General features: G+C 32.3%; 1 protein-coding gene across 1 annotated transcript in view; it reads left to right on the forward strand.

The window, feature by feature from the left end:
- Positions 1 to 20,252, forward strand: part of TRAT1 (T cell receptor associated transmembrane adaptor 1) — an 89,543-nt gene extending 69,291 nt beyond the window's left edge. Inside the window, exons 5-7 of the mRNA XM_074301132.1 lie at positions 9,403 to 9,464; positions 11,286 to 11,371; positions 16,216 to 20,252. Of these exons, the coding sequence (XP_074157233.1) occupies positions 9,403 to 9,464; positions 11,286 to 11,371; positions 16,216 to 16,485 (418 nt within the window). The 3' untranslated portion in view covers positions 16,486 to 20,252. The remainder of the gene's footprint in view (positions 1 to 9,402; positions 9,465 to 11,285; positions 11,372 to 16,215) is intronic.
- Positions 20,253 to 20,854: the final 602 nt, after the last annotated feature.

The raw sequence follows: 20,854 nt of genomic DNA on the forward strand, positions 1-20,854 counted from the left end.
ATTCACTGTTTGCTACTTGAACTTCTTGGCCAAAGAAAAATTGCCACCAGGGAGTACTTTGCATCCTACTGTTAACCCTGTGCTGACAGGAAACAGTTATTTACATCAGCATGAACAATGTGCTTGCTTTAGGCTTGATTTTTAAATCTTATTCTTGTTGTTATTATGCCAATAATTATAAGTGTACACAACCTCATCTCTTATTAACCATGGAGCAATTGCCTTGATGGATAATTCTGGGATTTCTGTGATAATCTATTGTCAGTGTTATAATAGCTACCACTTATGTAATACTTTATGATCATTATTTCATTTGATCCTCACAAGAATGCTGGAAAAGTATGCTATTATTATCATCACTATTGTCAGATGAGGAAATTGAAACAGGCAGAGATCTAAGCAACTTGCTCAGTCACTGAGTGATGGAGGTAGGTTTTGAACACAGGTTTTTCTGATTTCTATATCCAGGATTCTGTGAACTATACCACCTACATACCTGTGGGTATTATAACCTTAATATCTTTGAATCCATTGACCAGTAGTCTCAATCATAAGCTCTTCAATAGTCCAGGATAGCTATCATTGTATCTGGACATTAAATTAGGATCATGGACTCTAGTGACCTCTGTTCCTTTCCAGCAACCACAGCTAGATTATTAGGCAAGTGACTGTCTCTGGTTTCTCTTCTCCTTCAATTCAGGCAGAGGTCCTTGTCTGTCCATTAGGCATCATAATTTTTCATTACTTCAATTATGACAAACAGATTCTCCTTATGTACCATCATCAGCCACCACCATTCCATATGTCATTAGTTCATGGTCCACTCTCTTTCTTCCTTTGCTTCTTTCCCAAGAATGCTTTCTTTCCTTTTCCTAGTTTGCACCATAGCACATGATCACTGCACCAAGGCTTCATAGGAATCCATCAACTTAGAGCTTTCACCTAAGAAGAGCAGCTCTAATAATAACATTTGAAACAAAGATTAAAACAGTTAAAATAAAAAGCTAACACAAAATATACTGTTTCAACAGAATTTTTTTTAAAGCAAGAAGAGCAAACAAGACCTTAGACAAAGCAATAGCAAGAATAGACGATTCAAAGAGATAAATAGGGAAGCTATGACGAAATGTAACATAGGTAATGAGTTAATATTAATACTTCACACATATGTACCAAATTTCATATGATCTAAATGCTTAAAGGAAAAACTAAAATGAGTTATTAGAAATATATAGTAAGAATATAATAGTTGGGGACTTTGTAACACATTGTTAAAACTGTAAAATCCACCCCCCCAAAAAAGCAAGAAAGAAATCAAAGATCTTACTAAAATTTTATAAAAGTTAAACACAATAGTGTTCTACTGCTTGTTGAATGGAAATATGAAACAATATAGGTATTTCTCAGATGTGCATGGGATCTATATAGAAATTGATTATTAATGTATCGAGGTACAAAACCTAAAAAAATCAGAAAAACAGAGATGTGAAACACATATTTTGCTGATCACATTGCAATGAAAATTTTATTCCAGGAAGGATGATTAAATAAAAGATTAAAGTTAGAGAAAAATAATTTAATCCTAAGGAATTGGTAGATCAAAGAATAAATTGAAAGAATAATAAATAACTTCAGATCAAAGAACAAATGGAAAGAACAATAAATAACCTCATTAGTGGTAACTGATAATGAGGATGAAAATTTTTGGGATACAGCCAGAGTCAGAAAATGAATGTCTCTAAACATTTAAATTAATCAAAGAGGAAAAATAAATCACTAAATATGGCATGTAACTGGAAAAAAACACCAAAGAAACCTAGAAAACTAAACCAATTTTAATAGTCCAATTAAATACAAATAAAAAATTCTGAAAATCAAATAAGAAATTTAAAAATAGTAAAAGAAAAGTTATTGAATTGATATATAAAACTAGGAACTAATTATAAAAATGAAAACCATTAGCAAATTTTATTTAAAGAAGAAAAAACAAATTTCCAATACCCAAAACAACAACAAAAGAATTCACAATTTTAAAAAAGAAATAAAAGAATTCATTGTTAACATGACAGTTCAAATGAAATGTATGAGTATTTACAAAAACTATAAAATATCTTAAATAATAGAATAAGGAATAAAGAAGTGAAATAACACTATCTCTAAAAAAAAAAGAAATAATCTCCAAAGTAAATATAAAATCAAACTTAAAAAATGGATTTACAAGTAAATTCCATCAAACATTTAAAGAATAATTAATTAGAATATGGTATAAACTGTTGGAAAACTAGGAAAAGAAATCCTGTTAAATCCTTAGTAGAAAACTATAGACTAATATCTCTAGTGAACATTGGTACAAACATTTAAAATAAAATGTTAACAGAGAAACTATAGCAACACATTACAGACTTTATATGAAGACCATGTAGGATTTATACCAGGAACATATGGTTGGTAGACCAAACTAATAAGAACAATAAAAGTCAGATGACTACATTCATAGCAGAAAAAAACTTTGACAGAATACAACATCTGTTCCTCCTAAAAACATGAACAAATATAACTTTCCTTAATATGACAAATACATAGTATCGATCTAAAAATGAGCCAGTATTATATGTAATGAGGATAAATTAAAGACCATTCTACTAAGTGTAAGAATAAAGCAGAGATATCTATTATCAATGATAGAGCTAGAAATGTTAGCCATAGTAATGAGATAAGAACAAGATATTGATAGAACATTTATATGCAAAGAGAAAACAAATTGTTACTTTTTATTGGTGGAAAGATAGTTTACTTAAAGAATTGTAGAAAGTCAACTAAAAATTAATGGAAGCAATGAAGCAAAGTTGATGAATATTAAAAAAAAAGATATAAATGACCTTTCTCTGGAATATCAACAAAATCAATCCGAAAGAGAATTGGAAATTTATTAAAAATAACAAATTGTGGAAAATATTTGTGATACAAAAAAGATACAAGAACTGTACCCCAAATGCTTTGGATATAAGATATAATCAGGAAATATGTGACTGCAACTAAAAATAAAAAATAAAAATAAAAGCAGATCTAAGTAATTGGAGAAATATTAATTGCTCATAAATAGACCATGCCATAATAATAATAATAACAAAAATGACAATATTATATAAATTAGTTTACTTATTTAGTGGTATTCTACTCAGTTTACCAACAATTATCTTGTAAAACAAGGAAAAATAACTATGAAATTACTTTGGAGGAACAAAAGGCCAAGAATTTCAAGGGAAATAATTATTAAAAATGGGAAGAAAAGGGATTTAGCAGTACTATATCTCAAACTATATGACAAAGTCAATCAGAGAAACAATTCAAATATACAGCATATAGAAATAAATTAACAAAATAGTTTAGGGTTTGGTAAACTCAAAGATGCCAGCTACTATGGCAAGAATTCACTCTTCAATAAAAACTGCTAAGAAAATTAGAAAGTGGTCTAGGAGAAACCAGGTATAGACTAATATCTCACACTGGACACCAAAATAAATTACAAATAGTGCATCACGTAGACAAGAAGGACAACATCATAAACAAATGACTGAAAAATGGATCACCTTTCATATATATCAATAGAAGACCATTTCATGGGAAAAGAGGAACAAAACTTTCTTGTTGTTGTTCAGTCATTTCAGTCATGTATGAATCTTCATGATCTCATTTGGGATCTTGGCAAAGATATTGAAGTGGTTTGCCTTTTCTTTCTCCAGCTTAATTTATAGATGAGAAAATTGAGGCAAATAGAGTCAAATGGCTTGCCCAAAGTAATACAGCAACTAACTGAGGTCACATTTAAACTCAAGAAGATAAGTATGATTATTATGATTATTATTATTTTATTTTATTTTTTTTTGCTGAGGCAATTGGGGTTAACTGACTTGTCCAGGGTCACACAGCTAGGAAGTGTTAAGTGTCTGAAACTAGATTTGAACTCGGGTCTTTCTGACTTCAGGGCTGGTGCTCTGTCCATTGTGCCATCTAGCTGCCCCAAGATAAGTATTTTTTATTCCAAGTCAGACACTGTGTCCACTGTACCACCAAGCCACCCAGTCAGAGAAGATAAAATTGCATAAAGTTAACAAGTTTCTGTGTAAAACTATATGCAGTTAAAATTGAAATAGGTAACTATAAAAAAACAACCCTTGAAGTAAGTTTCTTTGACAAAAATATCATTTCCAAGATACATAGGATACAAAGGAACAAGAGCCATTCCCAAACTGATAAATGAACAAAGGATATGAAAAGGGAGTTTTAAAAAGAGGAAATGCAGGAAAAAGAGGACTTACTTTATGAAAAAAATCATGATCCAAATTACTAATATTTAGATAAATGAAAATTAAAGCAAATCAGGGGTTTTTGCCTCTGAGCCATCAGATTGGCAAAATTGACAAATCTGGGGAATGACAAAATAAAAATAAACAAATAATTTTGAAAAACAAAGACCTCTCTGACCAATGCAAACAAACAGCCAAGATTCCAAAGAACTGACAATGATTTCCCTACCTCCTAACTTAGTACTGGGAGACTCAGAAATCAGTATCTCCAATGCACAATACTTTGCATGTAGTAAATGCTTAATAAATACTTCATTCATTCGTACAGAATGAAAAATGATCAGTGTGAAAAAATATTTTCCTTGATTTTGCATATTGGCTATAAAGATTTTCTGTAGTGGGAGAGGTAGAAGAAAGAGAAACCATATTTTTTGTTAATTGAAAAAAAATTAATTTAAAAAACCAAACAAATAAAAAGAGCTGCTTGCTAATGAGTCTTTGTGGGTCTAAACCCATGTTGGAGAGGTTCTATTAAGCTCAATTATTCCTTCATTATATTATTCTTATAATCTATGTATAATAAATACTATGAATTTGTCAGTATAAACATTTCCACTGGGTATATAGATTGAAATCACTCCACATCTTTTTATCTCCTATGATTTTTATTCATATTTTCCTATAAAACCCTCCCTAAAAAACCTGACCAATGAATAGCACTTTCTTCTTTTTCTTTTAAGATCTCAAGGATATCACCAAATCACAGGTTGTTCAATAGAAAAATCCTTATTTTTAGAGTCAGGGGACCTAGATTAAAAACCTTTCTTTGCCAACATAAATAATTTTGGGTATGTTGCCTAACCACATTGTGCCTCAATTTCCTTTAATGTAAAATGAACGGATTGAAATAGATGACTATTGATGTATCATCAGATCTGAATCTATTATTCTGATTCATCTATTTTACAAACAGACCAAAATATGTGAAAATTGTGTATTATGCATAATAATATCACATTAATTAAGACATTTTATATTTAAACACTACTTTTGTAAACATTGTTTATTCATATAATTGTACTTGATTCTCATGACAAACAGATTGGTTATATTTCCTAAATCAGAGTTGAAAAATTCAGGCATTATTCTATAGATGACATCTTGTAGAAATATTAATTCTTTTAAGATTTGAAAGTATTTGCACATCTACTTTAACTTTATAGATCTGTCAAAATAATTTCAAGATTCTTATACTTCCTTCTATTATTATTATTTTGGCATTTTCCTTTCCTTTTTCACATAAGTTTTTTTTTTCCTAAATAACAGTACCATTTGTTACTATTTATGACACTATTGTGTGATAAAGTAATATAATTGATATGAAATTTTCTTTTGTTAAATTGATTGTAAGTGGTGGCCAATCATTCATTTTATCACCTCCATTCATTTCTCTAAGGCTGGGATAGGGAACTCTCATCTAGGTTCTCAAAATCATTGATGTACTCAACCTCATGTTATAATGAGCTGAAAGCCAGATGATGAAACAATCTTCCATTGTTTGAGTTTTATAAATCGATAATTTTATATGTATAGAGAATGATATTATAAATATCCAAATGGCCCTTGGTAGAAAAATGTTTTTCCATCCCTACTTTAAGAGAATGGGAACTTCTAGTGTTATGTTTTCCCTATGAAGGGGAGATGAGATTGTAAACAAATACTAAAATAATTAGTTTATTAATTCCAAAAAGGAGGTAGTGACTGACTATTCCTCAAACTATTAGAGATCTGACCTGAGAGTTAGATAGTTTGTATTTCGTGAATATTTTGAGATCAATTTATTCTTATATTCAAGGCCTTATCTATTTTATGCTTTTGCTTTTCTACTGTTTTTCTTAAGCTCCTACCAAATAAATTTACTCCTTTTAATAAAGTAATATTTCACTCAGTAATATTTCATCAAGTAACATGTAAGCATTTATTTTCAATGACAATTGAAGTCTAAAAATATTATATGTACATAAATAAGCCCCTGATTAAAAAAGAATGATTTTCTTAAAATATTTTATTGATAATTTTAACTTTTATAGTATCATTCATTTTTGAGTATTCTTTTCCTTTTCACTATCAACAGGTCATCTTTGAAAATAAATAATCTTTCAAAAATAGAAAAAGAAGGGGCATCTAGGTGACGCAGTGGATAGAGCACCAGTGTTGAATTCAGGAGGACCCGAGTTCAAATGTGGTCTCAGATACTTAACACTTCCTAGCTGTGTGACCCTGGGCAAGTCACTTAACCCCAGCCTCAGAAAAAATAAAAAAAAATAATAAAAAAATAAAAAAAGAATCACATCAGCAAAAATAATGAATATACCAACTAAATCTGACAGTATATGGAATATTTCACACACAATCTCTGCAAAGATGGGAAAAGGTTCATTTTCCTTCTCTCTAACAATGATAAACCTGGTCATTATAATGATAGTGTGCATTTCTGTTGTCTGTTACTTTTCTCTGTTTATATTATTGAAATAGTACATATTGATTTCTTTTCCTAGTTATTCCATTTTGGGTCAGTTTATACAGGTCTTTTCATATTTATATGAATTTATTTCATTCGCAATTTTTTATAACAATGAAATATTCCATTTCATTCATGCATCACAATTTGTATATTCATTCCCCATTGGAATTTGCTTTGTTTCAGTGCTTTGCAAGTAAATGTTTTCTCTTATGGTTGGACAGTTCATAGTGCTGACATTTAATGAGTGTGTCTGTATAATCATAGTAAAATCTCATCCTTAATGCAAATTGTTCATCTTTTTATCAAATTTGTTATTCTTTTAAAAATTGTTTAAATCAGTTGGCCACTTATCTATTAGAAAATTGAGAAATGAATTGCATGACAAAATATGATATTTAGATACTTTCCAATTGGTAGCTCACTTATCCTAGTTATACTAATTATTAGTATAAAAACATTTCAATTTTATGAAATTGAAAAGATCTATTTTATCTTTTTAAATTACCTCTACTTAGAATCAATACACTTTGGTTGTGTTAGCCTAAATTGCCAATACCAGAAAGCAATATAAATCATAGCTTAGTCCATAGCTCCTGAGAACCCTAAGTAATTGGCTTTACATGGTATAAATAAAGAGTTGTCAGGAAGCTCATACAGATCCTTCTTCCAAAATATGTTCTTTACCTTCCTATCAGTACCTGAAATTTTGATTTGAACCTAAAGCCATTTCAGTTTTCAAAAGTCTTCTGTTTGCTATTGGAAAGAGTGATAAATTGCATTAGTTATTTTGCAATAAAGTATAGGCTATTATATACATAAAAGAATATCAGATTTAAAATAGGAGATACAGATTTTTCTCTTAGAAGTGTTTCACTAATTATCTGTGTAATGATGTGTTTCTCCTCACCTCTTCTCCATGTAAGGGTTCTCAAAAGTAAAATAATGGAATTGAATTAGGGAGTATCTAAGTCCATTCTAGCTCCAACAGTCTATGTTCCTATAAGAAATGAGATAATTTTTGCAAAAAGTGCTTCTTACAGTGCCTGGCACCATAATAGTTTCTATTTTTGTTGGTGTTGAGTTGTAACCCCATTTGAAGTTTTCTTAGCAAAGATACTGGTATGTCTTGCCAGCTCATTTTACAGATGAAGAAACTGAGGCAATCAAGATTAAGTGACTTGTCCACAGTCACACAGGGTCTGAAGCCAGATTTGAATTTAAAAAGAGTATCCTGACTCCGGGTCCAAAGCTTTCTCCATTGTGCCATCTAGCTACCCTAATAAGCACTATATAAATGCTTATTCCCTTTCCATTACTCATGGGATAGGAGTCCAGGCTGTTTGAGTTAAAGAGTACCAGGAATAGAAAGTAAGATCACAGATTCAGAGCTATTTGATCATCTACAGGTCATCTGGTCCAACCCACTTATTTTATAGATGAACAACCTGAGACTCAGACAGGTTAAATGTCAGAGTAAGCAATTGAATCCAGGTCTTCTAATTCCAAATATAGTGATCTTTCTAATATACTGCATTGCTTCCCTGTCATGGTGCATTTAAGGAAGTAAAGGCTAAATAATTTTTTTTTCAAATGGATGATAAACAAGAGAAGCAACAACAACCCATGTATTGGGTATGATTTGTGATGGAAAGTCAAAGGTAGAATTAAAGGATTCCTACTTAGGATAATTAAGGTATACGCACTTGGGTAGCTGGGTGGTGCATCAGATAAGAGTGGTGGTCCTAGAGTCAGGAAGACTCATCTTTCTGAGTTCAAATGTGGCCCCAAATATGTACTAGATGGTGCACCTCAGAAAGTCACTTAACTCTGTCTCAGTTTGTAAATCTGTAAAATTAACTGGAAAATGGAATGACAATCCACTCCAGTGTCTTTGCCAAAATACAAAAAACAAACAAACAAACAAACAAACAAACAAACAAAGCAAATGGAATCACCAAGAATTGGACATAACTAAAAATGACTGAACAATAGAAAATGCTCAGTACAAGGTAGGGATAAAGAAGAAAAGGCTACATAGCAATAAGAAATCAGAGCCTTTTTTTGGAGAGGATAGATCTTCCTCATTAATAAATGCATAGCTGTTTGAACCACTGAAATTAAATATCTCTATTTTGTCTTTGAATAGGCTAATAATCTTTAATGAAACTCAGTTAGACAATGAATTAGAAACTCAGAAACTCAGGTCAATGCAACTTACTATCAGATATTACTATAAATAATTCTCCTCAGCCTCACTTTTCATAACCATAAAATATTAAGTGATAGTAATCAGCATCTATAGAGATTTTGGAAGACAACTCGTTTCTATTCCTCAAGTAGTTTTACCATCATAAAATACCAAGTGGTTAATAATAGAAATAAGTTTCATTTTTTCTTGATCTTCTTTCCCTTACTTCATTTTTTAAAAAAAACCTGAATGGCAAGTAATGAAATTTGTGACAAAACCATATTTGTATGAATGAGATATTTTTCTCTTTGGTAAAAACAGCCTAAAAATGTATTCATTCTATATAGTAATTCCATGTGGTCATTTCATTTTCATTATTATAGAGATGATGAGTATTACATTGAAGAAGCACCAATTTATGGTAACCTTGATAATGTGCTTTCTGGTAAGTTGTATTTTATTTTGATTATGTTAAAATGATTTTGCAGTAAATATGTAATAGGAAGGGGAGATATTAATATTATCTTATTATATGGATAATTTATCTCCATATTACCTATTATTACCACTATTACCACTATTGTAACATATTAGCTAAGTCTCCAGCTACTTCAAGGTTGCCTGCTTTGACTTTAATAATGATAACAATGCAGACAAAAATTCTGTTAGAGTGAATACTGATACAAAGAAAAGTTTTCTTTATAGCAAAGCTATTTCTAGTACAGAAATAGAAATCATGCTCCGTTGCCCTGGTTACAACAAGTTTTCTAAAAAGTATAACCCCAAACAGTGAAAGTTTTCTTTTGGGTCCTGATTATTCTAATTAAAGGACCTATTTGTGCTATTTAATTGTAGGAAAAGATAAGAAGAGCTTAACTGCAGCAGAGCTCTTTATAACTCTTTTATTCTGGTATGGAAGTGCAGCCTTGATGCAATTCCCATCACCCTTTCCTAATTGACATATCCCAAATACCTAAGTAGAATGCACCAAAATCTCTTTAACATTAACCAAAATTGGGAGGAAAAGAGTTGGTAACATGTGCATGGAATTTTCTTTGTCACCTACAGAGTTCTAGATTTTTTTTTAACTTGCTAAATTACAGAGAATGACTTCATTTCTTTTTTTAATCTCTCCATCCTAGAATCTTTGATTTCAAAACTATGTTAATTTTAACATCAGACCAATAAAACAATGTGGTTGTCTCCTTTATATAACTGTGTTTCCAAAGATTTCTAGATATGCCTAGATTATGGCTTTTTTCATATTATCCTTTTTATCCTCTTTTTCTGTTATGAGTTAAGAAAACTAAAAAAACTAAGTGCATCTATTGTCTAGGTCAGTCAGGTGGATAGAGTGGCAGGCAAGCAGTCAGGAACATATTGTCTGAAAGCTGAGGCATGAAGAGGAAAAAAGGGTAAAACAAAGGTTCTCATATCTTTGTCTCCTTAATAAGAAATAATAAAATTTTGCTGGCTTACCAAAGCTATACAGAGAGGTTATTTAGAACAAAACTCAAGAAAAGCAGGGACTTTTGTCAGTGTTTACTGGGTAGATCCCTTAAAGTAAACTCACTTTTTCAGGCTTATAGATTTCCACTACTTAAAGGCATTTAAGCAAACTTCATTTTATTTCTTATTCATACCCATGCAACCAAATACTAATTTGAATTTCAACTGAGTTGTTATACCTTCCTAATCTTTAGTAATGGATAAGCCTCACAAGGCAAAAAGACTGAGGCCCTAAGCCTGACTCATATATTTATCAGTTATAAGATCCTGGATGAGTGATTTATTTTCTCTGGACCTCATTTTTCTCACCCATAAATGAGGAAGTTGGACTTAATGACTCCCAAGGTCTCTTCCTATTCTAAATCTATTATCCCATGAGTTTGCTAGAATCCATAATGTTTAAACATTTTTCTCCATAGCATGCTTTGAATATTCTATATTGTTGCCATTGAGGATCATTGAATGGATTAATGTGATTCTATCCTCCAGCTGATTAATTTTCTGTTCACCATTAAGTCTGTGATGAGGTAGACATTGTAGATACTTACTACAGAGATGAAGATACTACAGAAGGAACTACATAAATTGAGCCACTTCTTTTTCTGCCTCTACCAGTTGAGAGAGGGTGACTCAAAAAGCCATGTGTTATTCACAGCTTCAGACTTACTTGTAAATGCTGTTTTCAGCCCACATTTTAATTTGAGCTGCAAATTTTCCATTTGTCTCCATTCTAACCATATTCTTTTTAACTCACAAGGACCAACGGAAGAAAGCTGCTATGAACAAATGAAAGCCCGGCCAGAGAGAGTTGTAAATGAAAAGCAGGAACTCTGTCCTATGCAGGTGATTTTTCCTTTGGGGCTCATAGACAAATTTAAGGGGAAAGTGAGGCCTAATAAGGCAGTAGATGATACAATGGATAGATAGAGTGCTAGTCTTTATTTTGATACTTACTAAATGTCTGCTCTGGAAAAGTCATTTATCTTCTATTTGATTTAGTTTTCTCATCTATAAAATGGGGGATCATAATAACACCAATCCCGGAGTGTAAGTGAGAATCAAATGAGGTAATATTTATAAAATGCTTTGAATATTCTACATCATTGCTAAGTATTAATAACTAAATAAATAGGAGATTCTGGTCACATGCACAATGCTCACCCATTTAATCCATGCTATTTATTAGGAATTTCCTGTATTACATGCAACTCAATATCTTCTATGTACAGATTCACTATCCAGGCAAAATGATTTCAGCTTTTAGTCTCAGAATGAGAAAAAAAGAATAATCTAGAGAACAAAAATATTCTATCTCTGAATAGTCAGTTTGGCTTTTTTCTTTTATTATTGGAACAATATATATATATATATATATATATATATGTATTGTATATATATATATATATGTATTGTATATATATATATATATATACACAAATGTTTATGTTAATGTCAAAGATCCATCAAGAAAAAAGACAGTGGATACCACTTCCAGTGCTCCTGCTTTACATTAAGATAAATGAGGCTCCATTTTCTGCATTTTTTTTCTTGGGGAAAAAAATGAAAACACCTACGACATGCACTTGGATAGGACAGACTTGGACACAGAGAAACAGCAACTTTGGCAAAACAATAAAACCCAATTAGAGAAGTGACTAAGATCTTTCTGTTTTTAATTTCTTCTACTTTCTGGAATTGGACAGAAACAATTTTGATAAAAACTCAAAATATGAATAATTCAATGGTTTGCAATTTAACCATCCTAAAAACATTATTTACAACCTAGGAATTTCCCAAGATATAGGATTTTCCTCTCCTCATGAGTTTCTCATATTCTTCAGAAATTGATAGGCCTTCCTGGAATTTTTATTAAGAATCCCAGATACCTTAGCAGTGATCTAAAGACATTAGTTTCTCATAATGTTTATCACCAAACCGCAGCTCGAACCATAAATATGTGGTTAACCTATGCAAAGTGTGAAATTGCCTTTTGACTAATAGGAGTATTATTTGGTGTTATGTCCATTCACCATGTATATTTGGGCTTGAAAAAAAAGTACATGCTTTTTAGCTGCACAGTTGTTTCCTTTCAATTGTTTCATCCTGGGAGGTCAAATAGCCTTTTTTTCCCCCCCTAAAGCACCTTTCTGACAGTATGCAAGAAGGACCGCAACAAATGAACTAGAACTACAGATCAGTAATGCTTGAGTGGTGCATAAGCTGGGGGTTTTGAATGGCAGTTAATGAAGTCTTTGGTACACAACATATGTAAACATAAAAGGCCAGTGTATGTCAGACAGCATCTCATTTTTACTCAAGTGAAGCTTGCACAAAACCTTGAGGCATTAAAGGAAAAAAAAGGTATCACTTTACATAATAGCTTTTCAGAAATGGTATTAGTGTTTTTAGTCTTCACATTGTACTCTTCCCATAAATGTAGCAATTCTGATTTAAAATAATTATTTTAGAGTCCCTCAGTTCTATCTGATTAAAATGGTTACAACATTTAAAGTTGTCATATATGTTACCATGTAATCTGCTTATTGATATAGTGGAGTGGGGTGTTAGCAACTACACAAGCAGAAAAACCTGGGTTTTGAATCCTACTGGCTGTAGGATCCTAACCAATTCATTTATCATCTTAGTTTCCCAGGCAGAATAATTTCCAATCCATGAAGGTAGAGGGAGTTTCCTAAAATGTGACATCTATTTGCTGTTAGTTATTAATATTATTATATTACATTACTTATATTATTAATATGGGACTTATGTCAGAGCACTAGCTAAGAATTGTTGCATTCAAAGCAAATTGAGCTGCAAATAATAAAGGGAAAGTTGAAGATGACAAAAGGAGAGAAGGAGAAGAGATACAATCCTCTCTAAAAGTTCAAGGAGGCACCTCTGTTCTATGATTATAAAGCTCTAGCCACTTTAGGGAAGAGGTAGCAGCAATGGCAAATGGGGGAAGAGCAGCAGAGCAAAAATATCTATGCATAGTGGTCCAGAAATAGAAAGTAAAGGACTAAAAGAAGACATTCCATCTTGTTGGTTTGAGACAAACCTGTGTTTGAACCACATCTCAATTGAATTACATCTCAATTCTACTATATTATAAAGAAAACTTTTATTTATTTTATTTTATTTTTATTATTATATTTTTTTATTTACAAAACATATGCATGGGTAATTTTTCAACACTGACCCTTGCAAAGCCTTCTGTTCCAAATTTTTCCCTCCCTCCCCCCACTCCCTCCCTAGATGACAGGTATTCCAATACATGTTAAAATATATGTTAAATCATATATATATATATGTATATATACATATATATGTACATACATATATACATATATATGTGTGTATATATATATATATATACACATCAATACATTATCTTGATGCACAAGCAAAATTGGATCTAGAAAGAAAAAAAACTTGAGAAGGAAAACAAAATTGCAAGCAAATAACAGAGAGTGAAAATACTATGTTGTGGTCTACAGTCAATTACTATAATCCTCTCTCTGTGTGTAAATGGCTCTCTTCATTATTGAACAATTGAAATTGGTCTGAATCAATTCATTGTTGAAGAGAGCCACGTCCATCAGAATTGATCATCGTATAGTCTTCTTGTTGCCATGTATAATGATCTCCTGGTTCTGCTCATTTCACTTAGCATCAGTCCCTATAAGTCTCTCCAGGCCTCTCTGACATCATCCTGCTTGTCATTTCTTACAGAACAATAATATTCCACAACATTCATATACCACAATTTATTCAGCCATTCTCCAATTGATGGGCATCCACTCAGTTTCCAATTTCTGGCCACTACAAAAAGAGCTGCCACAAACATTTTTGCACATACAGGTCCCTTTCCCTTCTTTAAGATCTCTATGGGATACAAGCCCAGTAGTAACACTGCTGGATCAAAGGGTATGCACAGTTTGATAACTTTTTGAGCATAGTTCCAAATTGCTCTCCAGAATGGCTGGATGTGTTCACTATTCCACCAACAATGTATCAGTGTCCCAGTTTTCCCACATCCCCTCCAACATTCCGCATTATCTTTCCCTGTCATTCTGCTAATATGACAGGTGTGTAGTGGTATCTCAGAGTTGTCTTAATTTTCAATCTCTGATCAATAGTGATTTGGAGCATCTTTTCATATGACTAGAAATAGTTTCAATTTCTTTATCTGAAAATTGTTTGTTATAAAGGATACTTTTAAAGACAAAATGTTACTTTAAAAAACTGCTACACAAAAATGGAAATAAATCCATTTAACTTCCAAAATCTAGAGTTTAAAAGGTAGAAATTTAATTTTTTAGTCCTCTGCTAGTTACTGTTAACTAAAGCTATCTTACTCTACTAAGAAAATAAGGGTTATGCTGTTACTTATTTTTTATCTTGGGCTCTTTACTTATTCTTTCTTTTCTTTTTCTCTTATGAGATTCCCCTTTGCTTTTCCAAGTTTAATTCTTTGATTTGTGCCTTTGACCTCCATTCTCTATCATGATCCATGATTTTGCTACCTCGAATTATTCCCTAAACTTTGTAAAAATGAAGACATTCCCTTCTTAAGAGAAAAACCCTTCAATTTTTCTTTCCTCCTCTACTTATCACCACTTATTTTTGCCACAAACTTCTCAAAAATTGTGATCTACATCAATTCTACTTTTTTATCACTCAATCTAACCTTTACCCCCAAACCTGACTTCTACTACCATCATTTTACTGAAACAGGATTTACTCAGATAAACAATGGATGTGATAGTTAGTCTTATTCTTCTCTGGCAGGGGTAGTTTTGCTAAAGAGTATGGGTTCTGGTACCATAAAAATGGTATACATATCTTGGTTCTGCCACTTGAGCTCTATCTCCTAATACCCAGTAATCTTCTAAGGCAAGATTTAAACTAATGTCTTCCTGGGTAAAAGTTTAGCTCGCTGGAACATATCCATTATGCTATTTATTGGTTTCCTAGATTAATCATTCCTAGAATAAAACTTGGGTTTCCATGACATTCAAGCTGTTTCCTATGTCTGGAAATCTGTTCCTCACATTTCCATCTACTCAAATTATTTGAGACCTTATTCCAGTTTGATCACATGGATCAAAAGTCATTTCTCATTTTTAATGAATTGTATTTAACAGTGTTATGGCATTTGTATGCAGTTTTTATTAAAGTTGTACGTGTATATGTCTTATTTTCCCTGATGAACTGAAAATATACTGAACATCAAAAACCATTTCTTATTCATATCCATGTATCCTGCAGCACTTAATACTATGCCTCACACATACTTTTTAAAATAACTATCCATTGAATCAGTGAATAAATTCATACCCCTCTCTAATTCTTAAATCATCTTCCCAATTGTGATTTTTAATACAATTTCTTCCTTTTCTGCCTTACTCTTGATTTGGAAAAAATTCATATAATGAGTTGATTTGATATTTGGGTTGTTACTCTGTCAAGTCCAACATAGCTTCCATTTTTCCTAATAGGCGAAATGTATGTACCTTGTCTCAAAAGCTCATTCTTTATCCTGTAATACCCTGATTTGAAAAGCTTAGCACTAGAAAATAATCTGATAGGGGCCAAGGGTAAAGACAAACTAGTGGGAGCCATTGAAGTAAAAGCATATGCTAAACAATGAAAAAATTAACATGCTTTTCTCCTCCCTTCAGGCAGAAGCTGACACACAGATGTGCTATGCGATATTGGATCACAGCTTCAAGGTGAAATGCAGAAAGCCAAAAGTCTACTTTTCAGACAAGGATGAAAATGAGAAATTACATGCAGTGGATACTGAGCTACCTAAAAACAATTCGATCCAGAATTTCAGAGAAGAAATAGATGTGTCAGAAGAAAACATTCATGATGATCCCATTAGACTATTTGGTTTGATTCATGCAAAGAGAGAGCAGTTAAGTATGCAAGACAATGATCCAGCTTAGGGAATGGATAATTTTGTAAAAACCAACCAAAAAACTTATATCATGTCATTATATAACTTTAAAGCAAAGAAGTAACTTAAGACATCAGCTGTTGCTGATGAGGTGTTTACTAGAAGTTCAATTTATCTCTGGTTCAGACACCAATTTGGCATTCTGGCTGACATTAGTAAAAAAAAATTGTGTTAACACATGACATAGATATTGTTTGTAATAATGAAATAATGAAAATGTACATTAAACATAGGCATAATTATCAGAATGGATGGGTGACCCAAATGTTCTGTCCTAATCAAACTATTCATGATTAATCTTCATCTTCAAAAACAAAACAAAAAAAATCAACTCTTCAAACTTCATGAGCAGATTTTTTAAAATATTGAAGAAAAACAGTCACAACTCCATTCCTATTGGGATGATTCACCTACCTTTGCTCAGCATTTAGGTTTTTTTTTTCTTTTAATAGAATCACAGAATTACACAACTTTAAAGTTGAAAGGACTTCAATGGCCAAGCTAGTTCAATCCTTCTACTAAAGGAATGCCTATAATAATAGACCCGATGAATAGTCATTCAGCTTCTTCCTAAAGATAGACAGAGACTACCATCTCTCGAGGCAGCCCTTTCAAATTGTGGACAATTGTAATTGTTAGGAGATTCTTTCTCCTAACATCTAGTCTAAATGTGACTTTGCAATTTCCATCCATGGCTCCTAGCTTTTTCCCTTCTCTGGGGACAAATAAGACATGTCCAATCTCTCTCCTATGCAAGAGTTCTTCAAATACTTAAATACTATTACCATTTCTCCCTTCTCTCATTCCTCTCAGTTTTTTTCTTTTCCAGAATATCACCAGTTTCTTTAAATGATTTTAACATGGCATAGGTATAAAGCCCTTTGCCATCTTGATTACACTCCTCTAGATGCTATTCAACTTATTATTCAGCATCCTTCTTAAATTGTGGCAGACAGAGCTAAATAAAATACTCTGATAAAATTAGAGTACACAGTGGGGAATTGCCTTCTTTTCTTCTACTTTTATGAATCCAGATTTCAGGGAACATGGCATGATAGAAATATACACTGGACATTTAAACAACAGTTCTACCTTATCATTGTGTGGCTTTGGACAGGTCATTTCATTTCTCTGGTGCTTTTCTCCTATATCTCTCAAATGTCCCACTGGTTTAGTTTGGAGACATGAGAAATATAAAGAAAGGAGTGTAGGATAGTGTCTTGGAAGATTTTTAAGGGAGGTATGCAACTTTAAGAGTAGCTGGGAGAAAGATTGGATAGAGTTCTGGGTCTGAATAAAGAAGACTCATTTTCCTGAATTCAAAGGTCGTCCCCCTATATTTATTAGCCGTGTGATCCTAGGCAAATCAATTAACCCTGTTTGCCTTAGTTTCCTCATCTATTAAAAAATAAATGAAAGACCATTTCAGTATCTTTGCTAAGTAAACCCTAAAATGGGGTCACACACAGTTGGACACAACTGAAAAATGACTAAACAACAAAGGAATAGCTTTGAAGGAATGGTTTGAATATAGAGGTCACTGAGGTCCCTTTTGGACTTATAGCTATGATTTAAGAACATGCTGTCCTCAGGATTTATCTCATTTGTGTGAATAACAATTATAATTATAGTTTTATATATCATTTTAGAGAAACCAAAGCATATCAGAAAAAATTGAAGGAGCTAGCCTTTAAGACTAGAAAAAACAAAAAATGAAATGTAGCTGTCAAATAGAAAAAAGAAGTTGACTTCTGTTTGATTACTCCAGAGAGCAGAACTAGGATCAGTGGATGGAAGATGCAGAGACAGATTTCAGTTCAACATAAATAAAAATTTTCCAACTTTGGAAGCCATCCAACCAAAAAACAGGCTTCCTTTTTCTAATATAACCTGGATAGCCATCTCTTATAAGTATTATAGGATATGTTCCTTCACTAAACAATAGGTTTAAGTTGGATGAGCTTTAAAGAACTTCCCACCTTGAAGATTCCATGAGGAGATATTTCATACCTGGAAAGAATTCCAACCATTTCTTTCAGTTTCTTAGCTCTTATTTAGCCTTAGCTTATTATGTTCCATAACTATCCATATTCAATAGTTTAGATCTTTGACAAGGAACTGTGTTAAATTTGTGTAAAATTAGTCTTTTTAAGTATAATGAGTATATGAGGTGACTATCAACATTGAAGTGTCTCACACCTCTGAGAAAAGTCATAGACACTCTGGGCTGGCTCATTCATCCCAAACCTCACACTGGCAGGTCTAGGTTCCCAGAAATGTCAACCTCGTGTGATTACATTTGAATTCTGTCAATATCCTGGAGGTAATCTGTTTTGGTGGGTGGATAGGAGGGTGTGAGAAACACTCTCCCTAATAACTACTTTTAAGTTCTAAAATTGTCATCTTTGATATGATTATATGTGTAAGTAAAAGTGCATCTATTAGGGATGAATAGTTAAAATAGTAAGTAGGGAGAATATATTACCCACCTTTATGCCCGCCAAAAAATAATATCTCTAGGACGCCAAGAGAGTTTTTACTTAGTAATAAAAAAGAAATCATAAGAGGTACTCATATAATAAAACAAATGCAAGAATAATGAACACATCACACCACTATATAATAAACATACCACATTCATACAGTAAAGTAAATGCAGGAATAATAAATATATATTCTTAAACTGTGGCAGACAGAACTGAACAAAATACTTCAGATACAGTCTGACTATAGAGAGGAAAAATGCTCTCTTTTCTTATGCTTTAATGAACCAGTATTTCAGAAAACAGCATGACATGGAAGAAACAGCACTAGACTCAAGACATCTGAGTGAATCCTACTCTCTCAGTAATCCATTCAATATCTGTGGGGAAGACTGGTCATACATAGAAAAATCTAGGAAGGGAATACAAGTGAGAGAAGAACCATGTGTTCAAGGTTTTGAAGAACTCTAGACTAAAGACTCTGATATAATTAATTTAGCCAGGAATATCAATATCACACAAAATCTTTTCTTTGCTATGTGCTCTCTTTCTGATCCCCATTGCTCTCTAGTTGGTCAAATTCTTCTTTATTCCCACTATTGAATTAACAAAGCATTTGCAAGTTTTTTAGTTACAATCACTGAAAAGGGGGTTAGAAAAAAGGTATAATATTGCTTTGGCTAACAGTAACCTTTACACCTGAAACTAGCAAAGCCCATCATCAGACATCCTTCTAGAAAAGGCAGATAAATCCACTGAAGTGTTCACTCTCCAAGATACTAAGGGATTATATATAAGCTTGGGGCAAAGAGAACTCATTACTCTCAAGTAAACTCTCAGAGCAAAGCCAAGCCATCCATCCAGTCTTTCACTCATCAGAATATTGCATTGTTCAATTAGATCTCAATATCTCTTCTTATACAGCAAAGCAGCTGTCTCACCTGGCTTTCACCTTTCTGCTTATCTATCCTGCAGCTCCAATCATTTATCAATAGTGACTTTTCCACAGTCTCTGAAAACTAACATTTTCTAAATTTTTGTAAGAAAAGTTCTTTCCCTGCCCCTTTTACCTGTCAAATTGTTCACATATAAAAGTCATCAACCTACATCCTTTGCAAAGTAATTTAAGACTATGGTGCAATTTATATTCTGTCCTAAACTGATTATATACATGTGTAGATAATTTCATTATATATTAAATTTTAAATCAAAATTTTAAACCAAAAGTTTTTTCAGGTTACTTTCATGTATCAAACTTTTCACCTATGAAGACTTTATATCTTTTTTCAGTTTTTTTAAATTTTTTTAAATTTTGTATAATTTTGTATAAATTTCTTGTATAATTAAATTTTTTTAAATTTAATTATACAAGAGCAATTTTTCTGCCTCATTCAACACTAAAGTGCTACATATAAAAGAAAAGTTCCTTACCATGGAATATCTATGACCCCTTGATAATGCAGTAGAAAACAGAATATGGGAATTTTTTTTTTGCTAGAGATCTAATGATATTCCCTATACTCAATGAAATCCAATGACTCCCTAGCAACTTGAGGGTAAAATATAAATCCTCTGTTTAACATACAGAGACCTTCATAACCTAATTCTGATCCTTCCCCTTTCCCTTTCTAGTCTTATATCTTATACTGTATCCTCTTTACCACATATGCTCCAATCCAGTTACACTGGCCTCCTTTCTCACCCTCTAACAATATGCTTTATTTTTCAATTCTGGACATTTTCACAGGCTATTCTCCAATTCTCTTCTCCCCTCTCTGTTCCCTAGCTTCTCTGGTTTCCTCCAAGTTTTAACTAAAATCTTACCTTTTATTGGAAACCTTTCCAGATCCCTCTTAATCTTGGTAAGGTTTCAGG

The sequence above is a fragment of the Sminthopsis crassicaudata genome, chromosome 3, assembly GCF_048593235.1.
Source record: "Sminthopsis crassicaudata isolate SCR6 chromosome 3, ASM4859323v1, whole genome shotgun sequence".
Taxonomy (NCBI): domain Eukaryota; kingdom Metazoa; phylum Chordata; class Mammalia; order Dasyuromorphia; family Dasyuridae; genus Sminthopsis; species Sminthopsis crassicaudata.